This window comes from Thunnus albacares, chromosome 2, assembly GCF_914725855.1.
Source record: "Thunnus albacares chromosome 2, fThuAlb1.1, whole genome shotgun sequence".
Lineage (NCBI taxonomy): Eukaryota > Metazoa > Chordata > Actinopteri > Scombriformes > Scombridae > Thunnus > Thunnus albacares.
Genome location: NC_058107.1, coordinates 38,383,311 through 38,393,999, shown reverse-complemented (window position 1 = coordinate 38,393,999; position 10,689 = coordinate 38,383,311). Strand labels below are relative to the sequence as shown.

General features: G+C 43.6%; 1 protein-coding gene across 1 annotated transcript in view; it reads left to right on the top strand.

Moving 5' to 3' along the window:
• ak8 (adenylate kinase 8) overlaps positions 1 to 8,745 on the top strand; it is a 14,538-nt gene extending 5,793 nt beyond the window's left edge. The window contains exons 7-15 of the mRNA XM_044334112.1: positions 3,504 to 3,585; positions 3,675 to 3,746; positions 4,066 to 4,266; positions 5,154 to 5,276; positions 6,001 to 6,090; positions 6,755 to 6,896; positions 7,147 to 7,227; positions 7,505 to 7,634; positions 8,487 to 8,745. Coding sequence (XP_044190047.1) covers positions 3,504 to 3,585; positions 3,675 to 3,746; positions 4,066 to 4,266; positions 5,154 to 5,276; positions 6,001 to 6,090; positions 6,755 to 6,896; positions 7,147 to 7,227; positions 7,505 to 7,634; positions 8,487 to 8,576 — 1,011 coding nt within the window. The 3' untranslated portion in view covers positions 8,577 to 8,745. The remainder of the gene's footprint in view (positions 1 to 3,503; positions 3,586 to 3,674; positions 3,747 to 4,065; positions 4,267 to 5,153; positions 5,277 to 6,000; positions 6,091 to 6,754; positions 6,897 to 7,146; positions 7,228 to 7,504; positions 7,635 to 8,486) is intronic.
• The last annotated feature ends 1,944 nt before the right edge of the window (positions 8,746 to 10,689 follow it).

Sequence of the window (10,689 nt, the reverse complement as noted above, 5' to 3'; positions counted from 1 at the left end):
GGTTATAGAGGTTCTTTAGGAGGTTCTAGTGGTCACTGAAGAGGTTGTAAAGGTTCTTTGGGAGGTTCTAGTGGTCACTGAAGATGGCATAGAGGTTCTTTAGGAGGTTCTAGTGGTCACTGAAGAGGTTATAGAGGTTCTTTAGGAGGTTCTAGTGGTCACTGAAGAGGTTATAGAGGTTCTTTAGGAGGTTCTAGTGGTCACTGAAGAGGTTGTAGAAGTTCTTTAGGAGGTTCTAGTGGTCACTGAAGAGGTTGTAGAAGTTCTTTAGGAGGTTCTAGTGGTCACTGAAGAGGTTGTAGAGGTTCTTTAGGAGGTTCTAGTGGTCACTGAAGAGGTTGTAGAGGTTCTTTATGAGGTTCTAGTGGTCACTGAAGAGGTTATAGAGGTTCTTTGGGAGGTTCTAGTGGTCACTGAAGAGGTTATAGAGGTTCTTTAGGAGGTTCTAGTGGTCACTGAAGAGGTTATAGAGGTTCTTTGGGAGATTCTAGTGGTCACTGAAGAGGTTTTCGGTGTCCTTTAGGCCTGGACTGGGTTTTACTTCCACTTGTAGAGGTTTTTTAGAAGGTTACATTCATCCTACAGGCTTTTGTGGTACTGTAGGATGTTCTAGCAGTCATTGAGGAGGTTATTGGTGTCATTTAGGACGTAATGAGGAGGTTCCGGGAGTCATTGAGAAGGTTCTAGGAGGACTGACCTGGGTTTTACTTTCAAGATTCAAGAAGTTTATTATTATATCACAGTAAACACGGGTTGTTACACCATACAATGAAATTTTGCCAGTCCACCCTTTCACGCAAAAAATTAATTAAATATTACATTTAAAAATTAAACCCACAAAAATTATATATAAGTTACATGTACAGTACAGTATTGTGCAAAAAAGCAGCAATCCTGACGTGACAGTAGGGCATAAAAATACACTGCTGGTATAACAGTGTCAACAGTGTTTGAATTGTGTAAAGAATCTGGAGGAGGTTCTGGGCATCTGTTAGGAGGTTGTTGTTGTTCTTCATGAGGTTTTAGTGGTCAATGAGATGGTTCTAGGTGTCCATTAGATGGTTTTACTCTTCCCTTTATTTAGAGGCTCTTGCAGTCACCAAGGAGATTGTAGAGGTTCTTTGATGATTGAGGAGGTTGCAGTCACTGAGGAGGTTCTCTTTGTTGTTTAGGAAGTTCTAGGTGTCCTTTAGGAGGTTCTAGTGGTCCTTCACTTGTCACCCATCTGTACCTTGTGTAAAGAACCTAGAGGAGGTTCGAGGCATCTGTTAGGAGGTTGTTGTGGTTCTTCAGGAGCTTAAACGTTCTTCTGGTATTTAAAACTGTATTAGAGGAGAAAATGGGGCTAAAATGTAGTTTGTTGCAACACGAAAACATCTGTCATCTCTTTGTCTTCCATCTCTTCTTCTACCCCTTACTGTTTGTGCTCTGTCTGTGAGTGTGTGTTCAGTGTGTGTTCAGTGTGTATTTGGTGTGTTGTGTATCAGGGGAGCAGTCTCTCAGTGATCAGCAGTAAACTGGCGTTCAGCTTTGTCTTTTCCTCTAAACTCTACAAACAGCTGCTTCTTTCAGCATCCAGCCTTCAACATTTAGCTTCAACGTTTAGCATTTAGCTTCAGAGTGTAGTGTGTGTGTGTGTGTGTGTGTGTGTGTGTGTGTGTGTGTGTGTGTGTGTGTGTGTGTGTGTGTGAGAGTGTGTGTGTGATTACCAGCTACTTTCATCTGCTAATGGCTGTTTATGGCCGCAGGCTAAACTTATCACACACACACCTGGGACCGTATGTGTGTGATGTCTTTATCTTCTCTGTCGGTGTGTGTGGGGGAGAGGAGGGATGATTGACAGCTCCCATCAGGGCCCCGCCTCCTCCTGTCACAGTAATTACTCTACCTGTCTCTCTCTCTCTCTACCTGTCTGTCTACCTGTCTTTCTGTCTGACTTTTACTTCTCAGTATTATCACGACAATTATACAAAACCCACTTACACGGTTTTTCCAAAGCTTTCAGCCACTTCTCAGGGCCTTCCTCAGCAGTGATTAAGAATGAGCCTGTATTATTGAACTTCATATTGATATAATATAGCCTAATATAATATGAAATTGTTAAAATCGATAATTATAATAGTTTCTATGTACATATAGGCTATGCAAGTTATATTGGGGGTTGGGTGGCTCAGGATGCCGCTGTCTAAGAAAGTTTGGGGAGCACTGCTGCCAGAGGCCCTGAGGAGGTTTCAGGAGTTCCTGATGTAGTTCAGGGGGGGTTCTGAGAGGTATACTATGCAGGATTTTCCTAAAAAAAAGACTCATACAAAAGTAATCCCTCTCAATCATCACTTATGACCCACTAGCAGTGTGTGTCTGTATGTATCTGCAGAGACTCTGCCCTCTACCTGTATTTTCTTATTATTTTGCCGTGTTTGGGACGTTTCTGGGTGTCAACCTTTGGGCAGTTGGTGTGTAGCCTCCAGCCAATAACAGCACAGGGTGTGAGGTCAGGACTCGTAGCGTAGTGACGAGGTTACATCGTTGTCTCCATCTCTCTCGTCTGCTCCGCTCTGCGGAGAGCAACGTCTAAAGAGCAGCAGGTCTGTGTGTCTGTTGACTGAGAGCAGGGTTGAGTCACACACACAGAGCAGAGAGGCCACAGCGGACAGGATGAATCTCTGCATTCACACAACATCTGGCGATGCGGCACCTTCCCACAGGGTTGTGCGGAGGTGTTGGCGCGTTTATTTGTGCTTTAGATTGTAACCGCTGTGAAACAATCAGAAAATAACATTTTATTTCTGATTCATGGCTTTGTTCTTATCAGCGTCGCTCTCTAGTTCACTCGATGGCCGCTGCTCTCTCTCTCTCTCTCTCTCTCTCTCGCCCATGGAGTCGGGGAGTAGGGGCCAACTTTGAATGCTTAGTTAACAAACACCAACCGACAAATTCTGCAGACTATGCCTTTAAGGAGGTTTCCAGGAACCCCTGAGGACGTCATGTAATCATATAGGAGGCTTTAGGGTCCTAATCATGGATGTATTAAGAGAACTGGACACTGCGCCGCTGTTCAGCCTTGCTGCCAGTTGCTCTTAGTGGCCACTCGCGGTATTGCAGTGAAAAATGCCCAGTGGCCCAAAATGCTTTCTCCCCATAGACTAACATAATAAATGAGATGTCTGTAAAAAATATGACTCTTTGTATCATGAATTTTTAATCCATTAACGTTTTATGTTTGTAAAACTTTTCTCAAGCCTAGAAAAGCAATTTTAAAATCTGTGACGTCATCCTGATGTAAAGTCTGAGGGCCAGCAGAAGAAACACTAGTGCAGATATTCACTGGGCTGCACAGCACAGAAGCTAGAAACATTCTGGCTCATGTGCGAGGAAAGCAGTTTTCATTTGATTGAATAATCACCATCTTTGAGTCTGATATCCAATTTTTATAATACATCCATGGTTCTAGTAGAGCATGTAGGAGATCAGGACATTTACTGATGACCTGTCGTGTGTTACAGGGCTGGGTGTTGGAGGGAATCCCTCAGACTCGTCTGCAGGCTCTGAGTCTGCAGCAGGTCGGAGTTATACCCGAACATGTTGGTGAGAACAAAATAAAAACAAAGCTCACAGTTCATGTAGAGATACGCTGCATTTATGTTACTGAAAAACACTGTGTGTATGTGTGTCAGTGATGTTGGATGCTCCTGATGACGTGTTGTTGGAGAGGAGTCAGGGGAAGCTGGTCGACCCGCTGACAGGAGGTGAGTTTATTGTTCAGACAAGGTTAGTCTGTCCTGTCAGGACATCTGATGAAAAATCAAGACAGTAACGTTGAAGGTTGCAGACAAACAGGTTAAATAACTACAAACAGTAAAAGCTTGAACACTAAAGTTGACAAAAAAACTTGACTCAAGGTCCACTTACTCATTCTGCTGATGATACAGTCTAACACTTCAGAATAACAGAGTAAGTGGACCTTGAGCCGAGATTTATTCGCTGTTTCCAAAGTTACGAATGAACCATCAAGCTCAAGATTAACAGTATACTATTACTACTTGTGACATCACTTCCTGTCTGTAGACGTGTACCATCAGACCTTCATCTGGCCCGCGGACAACACTGTGGCTGAGCGTCTGGAGAAGAGGCAGGGCCTGTCAGAGAGGCAGCGATTGGCTGAGCTGCAGCGTTATCGCTGTGAGGTCACAGGGTTAAGCTCCGCCTACAAACACGTCCTGAAGGAGATCAGTGGCGACCAACCACCAACCGACATCTACCAACAAGGTACACACACACACACATTCACGCAAAAACAACCAATCACACGCTGATTTACTGTAGTTTGATATTTTGGCGTCCCTCAGGGTTCATGTTCAGGTCCTCTGCAGCTCTTTAGGTTTCCTCTTTGCGGTCAGGGTTTTTGTCCATCTCCTCTTACAGAACAGTGAAGTGTGACGAGTTCTTTCAGATGGACCAAAATTAAATCCTGATTTCCTGCAGTAACACTCTGCTTCATGTTCTCACAGATGATGTTAGAGACTCACAGTTTGGATCAACATGAAACTCTCCTGGTTGAATCATCAGAACAAAACATGAACACCTGTGTTTGAAAATATCTGATTCTTTACTAAAAAGTCAAAGCTACAAGACTGCGGACATAAAAACTGAAGAAGTCAACTACAACTCCCAAGATGCATTTCACTAACAAACATCCAATCACAGAGCTTCATGTTCTGTCAGATTTCACTTTATAGAAACCTGATAATAAAACATTCAGCAGTTTAAATCTGTTCACTTTCTGATTCTGGACCAGTTTGTGATCAGTTCATTTATCATGGCAACAGGTTTTCCATAGCAACCACAGTTGAGGCTATAGACTTACTCTGTTATGTTTATGTTTATGTTTATTGTTTATTGTTTATTGTTCATGTTTATTGCACTTTCTGTCAACATCTGGACCACAATGAATTCCTTTTATTTGGTACTTTGCAAACAAATCTGATTCATATTCTGAAATAATTCAGTCCAGGAGGTTGACAAGAATATTAAAAGAAAACTTTTAAATGAAAAACTTTCATATTTAATTAATCAGCCTCACACTTTGTTACTCGATATGCAGACGATTCACTGATTTATATTAAAGCTTCACTTCTGTGTGTATATTGTGTCAGTACTGGCGTTCGTCCGGACTCGTTATCGCTCCAGAACTCCCAGAATCCTCCTCTTGGGTCCACCAGGGTCGGGGAAGAGTCTTCAAGCCAGACTGCTGTCAGAGAAATACAAGATGGTGGATGGTACATGCACAAACACACACTGGAACTGTGCTGCTGCTTTCCTCTAACTGTTCATGCAGATGAACCCAGGTTGTAGTCTGAAGTAAAAAAGCCTCTTTCAAGCATATAAACACTGTGATTGTAGAGGATTTAATCTGTCCAGGAGATCCTGTAGAAGCAGATATGTGTTGAAAATATTCTCAAAAAATGCCATTAAAAGAAAGGTTATATTCTAAAAAACATAAACTTTACAACAAAGCGCAGGTGGTGTCAGTCGTTCAACTGCCTGCACTGCTTAAAGCTGAACTCAGCACTGCGTGAATTTTTAGATTTAGATTGTATTGCCTCCATTTTTATCACTATCAACGTATAAAAGGTGAGTAGATGGGAGAATGTGAGAGCTTTTGTTAGTGTTGGGCTCAGAGTGGAGCAGTACGTATCAGTGTAGACACTGAAATGAATCAGTACAAAAGATTTGTTCATTTTATTGTCAGAATTAGCTGAATAATCTGTCAGATTTGGTGACTGATCAACATGTTCAGTTCAACTCTGACACAGCAGTAATGCAGCTGTGCTTTAGAGCAAACAGATTTTCACTGCCTGTTTAAAACTCTGAACATACAAACCGTTTCAACTCTGCTACAACATGTAAGTTGGACTCACATACAGACTGATGGCCTTCCTGTCTGTCTGTCTGTCTGTCTGTCTGTCTGTCTGTCTGTCTGTCTGTCTGTCTGTCTGTCAGTGTGTTGTGGTCAGCTACTGAGGTCTGTAGCAGCTGATGGTTCAGTTCTGGGAGAAGAGATTCACCCGTACCTGGATGATGGACGCCCAGGTAACGCGCACACACACACACACACACACACACACACACACACACACACACAAAGATTCCTGTCACATGATTTACATGAAGACAGTATATAAATCTGTGAAGGAGAGAAGAATGACAGAGACGCAGAGGAGAGTGTGTTTGTAGTTTATGAGTTAAAAACCCCAGAGGCTGCTGGGATACAGGCAGGAATCAAACAGGACTATTTCCACTTAAAACAGTCTGTCTGCTGTGGATCTACACAGGTAATAACTGTGTGTGTGTGTGTGTGTGTGTGTGATCACAGCAGCTGTGTTTAATAACCAGCAGCTGGAAGAACAGAGCAGACATGTCCACGCTGCTGTAGATTCATGTAACATCTCATCTGTGGTTCTGAGAGGAACAGCTCGTATCTCACTGATCACACTCATGCTGGAGATCATGTGATTTTATAGACACGACGAGTTTTTGTCCACATCGTAATTTGAGTTGAGCACCGATCAGACACCAGCGCTGTCTTTGTTCCACGTCTCTAACCTGTTTAACTCACTGCGAGTAAATCAGTGGAATCATGTTTGCTGATGAGGTTAACAGCCCCCCGACCCCCGCCCAAGCCACAATGACCTGACTGAACAGAACCGGCTGAGGACTGATGATTGGTTATTGATTGTTGAACCTGCTGGTGTAGTTCCAGACTCCCTGGTGCTGCAGGTTCTGCAGGAACGTCTGAGCCAAGTGGACTGCAGCTGCAGAGGCTGGATCCTGCACGGCTTCCCCTGCGACCTGCAGCAAGCCAAGAGCCTGCAGGAGTCCCAGCACCAGCCCAACAGGTACTACACACAATACTACAATACTAATACTAATACTAATACTAATACTACAGTAAGCCAGGAGCCTGCAGGAGTCCCAGCATCTGATGAGTATTTGATGCTTCTCGCTGTTTGTTTTAAATACAACATTGCGGATGCTCTCTGTGAGACAGTTAACCAGGTTATTTATTACTAACTGACCAGCTGATGACCTCTGGCTGACCTCTGGCTGACCTCTGGCTGACCTCTGCTCCGTCTCTCCTCCTCTCAGAGTTTTCTTCCTGGAGATGACGGATGATGTTTGTTTGGAGAGAATCAGTCTCAGAGCGACAGATCCGGTCAGTGGAGAGAGGTCAGTAAAACCAGTTAAACCAGTTTAACCAGTAAACTCTCTGCAAAGCACTGCTCCCATCTTTACAAACTCCAGCAGTCCACAACTCCCAAGATGCATTTCAGCAGCAAACATCCAACCACAGAGCTTCATGTTCCGTCACTGAAGCTAAAGATTTCACCTAATCAGCTCACTGTCTGACTGTGGATCAGTTTAGGATGCACTCAGTAACCATGGCGACAGGTTTAGGTGTTGTTCTGAGCAGTCAGTGACGTGATGACGTCACTTCCTCCCGCAGGTTCCACGCCGTGACCCGACCGGCTCCGAGCTCCGACGTCCAGAACAGGCTGAAGATCAGACCTGAGGACGACACGCAGACTGTAACACACACACTGAGACAGTACAGGACACACACAGCTGTCCTGCAGGTACACACGCACACACACACACACACTGTAACACACACACACACACACAAACACACACACACACACACACACACACACACACTGAGACAGTACAGGACACACACAGCTGTCCTGCAGGTACACACACACACACACACACACACACACACACACACTGTAACACACACACACACACACACACACACACACACTAGTAGCTGTCACAGGTTCTGTTTTTGTTTCCACTTTAGGGGCGACTTCATTTTAGACATTCTAGATATTTTTAGACATCAGTGTGTTTCAGTTTTCATTACATTTCCCAGTAACGTTCAGGTATTGGTGGAATTTTCTAAATTATTTCCAGTCGTTAGTTTTTTGAGTTTTTTGACTACTAACAGGACAGCGCAGGAATGATCACTGTGTGTCAGACTCTCCGTCAGATTCAGGACAGAACCGAGCAGCAGAGAGATGCTAACGCTAACGTCAGTCTCTCTGTCTCTGCAGCTGGAGCTCTTCTAATCCTTTACGATACAGACGTCTGAAAGTCATCACATCTAAATGTAAAAGAACATCTGTATCAGAGACACTTTAGAGCACATAAAGATGAGGAACGTGTGGACAGACAGACGTGTATCTGAGAGGTTCTGGTTTGTAAAACAGTAGAAACACAAACTGAACCTGGAATTTTAATGTTGACGTTGATTCTGTAGCTTAAAAAAATGAACAAAGTACGATTCTACGAACTGAACGATTCATCCTCAGTGTGTGTGTGTGTGTGTGTGTGTGTGTGTGTGTGTGTGTGTGTGTGTGTGCGCGCGTGTTTGTGTGTGTGTGTGTGTGTGTGTGTGTGTGTGTGTGTGTGTGTGTGTCCAGTCTCTGTATCCAGATGCGGTTCACATCAATGCTGATCAGGATCCTCACTCTGTGTTTGAGGCTCTGGAGAGCAGACTGACAGCTGACTGACAGGAAGACTCACCTGGACTCACCTGGACTCACCTGGACTCACCTGGACTCACCTGGACTCACCTGGAGGAAGAGAAGACGTGGAGCAGAGCGACTCGTCTACTTATTCATGTTTTTAATGTTCTTAGTTTGTTGTGAAGAAATAAAAAGGTTTGTTTGTCTTTTCTGAGACGTTTCCTGTTGTGTGATAAGAGGCAGTAGAGAAGTGACGTGTGAAGAAAATCTGTTTTACAGAAACAAATATCACCTGAAACACCTTCATCTTCCCAGAGCACTCACTCACCTAACGAGCTCTTTCTGTCTCTCATCCGGCTCGCTGCTTCATAATACAAGTGTCTGAAAACCAAACAAACAAACATGGCCGCCTCACATCAGCCAAAGTAGATCAGTTCATTGTCGGTTTGGATCCAAACATGAGATTTGTTGACAAGAAGAAAAACATAGAAAATCACCAGAATGATCCTTTAATCAGACTAGCTTCTCCTGTGTAGAAGCTCCAACCAATCAGGTTACAGGAGGAGATCCCTCACTGACTTCCCACCATCATCACGTCACCACGTCCAGAGTTAAATATGATCATCTACACGCGTTTGCTCTCAAATGTTTTCACTCATTTTTCAGAATATATCAGTTTGACAGCTTTAACTCTGATGTTCATCACATTGTACTTGTTGAAAGCTCCAGAAAAAAGGAAGTAAGTGGACCTTTAGTCAAGATTTTCTGTCAAACTACTCAAGAATGAAAGTTTACACTCTGCTCTCTGCTCGTGTTTCTGACCCGTCAAGACTCCTGTTTAGTGACGTCACCGTGATGTCACCGTGATGTCACCGTGTGATTGTTACTGATGGACGTGCTGGACATCGCTGCAGGAATGAGAGCAGACTGGGAATAAAGCGGGTGAGACGCTGCTGAGACAGACAGACATCCAGCAGTGTTTCAGGGTTTTTAAGTTGGTATTAATGAGTCGTGTGTGTGACTGACAGCAGCTGATGTTTCTCTGTCAGGCAGCTCAGCGGCTCCTCTGATCTAAAAGCAGTTATCACAGTTTAGGACAGCAGCGTTTACTTCAAACCTTCATGTTAAAATATCTCCGTTTACTTCAAGCCTCTCGTCCTCTGGAGCCCGCCGATGATTGAAAACTCGTTTTCAGAACTTGCTCAATCACACAGACGCTCGGCCGACGTTTCAAAGTGACAATTTTGGCAAAATGACTATAATTAATCCTCCTGAGCGGCGGTTTGAGTCCCAGCGGTGCCGCGCTCGCCGTCTTGACTGACAGCTCTATTTTTAAGTCTTCCTGTCAACAACAGGAAGTGGAGCAGGAGGGAAATGAGACGTGACGGCTGCTGATGTGATGATGGACAGTTTGTCCTCCGTCCTGCAGAGTAGTGATGATCATCCTGCCGGAGAGCCTCTGAGCAAGGCAGCGAGCTGGACCGATTCCTCAATGTCTGAGAGTTCAGATCAAGTACATTTAGTCAAGTGCAGTACTCTGAGGTACTTGTACTGTACTTGAGTATTTCCATGTGATGCTACTTTCTACATTTCAGAGGGAAATATTGTACTTTCTACTCCACTACATTTATTTGACAGCTTTAGTTACTTTTCAGATGAAGATTTGACACAATGGATAATATAACAAGCTTTTAAAATACAACACATTGTTAAAGATGAAACCAGTGGTTTCCAACCTTTTTGTCTTTTGACGTCTTACAAAAAGCAGTGTGTAGTCGGGGTCACATTTCACATGTCTATGAGTTGTTAACAGCTCCACCAAATAGTGATTTTTCCCTCTAAACTTCTCACATGCTTTCATTTCAAGAAATGTTCAAATGATCCAATATTTCAGCAAAAATCAAAGATTAGAGAAAAAGTCCAAAAACTGAAAACAGATTTGTGTATCAGAACTTTGTTTTTTCTTCTTTCCTCTCCCATTAATCATCTCACCACCCCTCAGATTTATCTGCTGACCCTTTGGAGGGGCCCGACCCCTAGGTTGGGAACCACTGGACTAAACTAGCTAACTGTATATAAAGTAGTGTAAACTAGCTCCACCTCCAGCAGCTACAACAGTAACATGCTGCTCTAACACTGATGCTTCACTATTAATAAT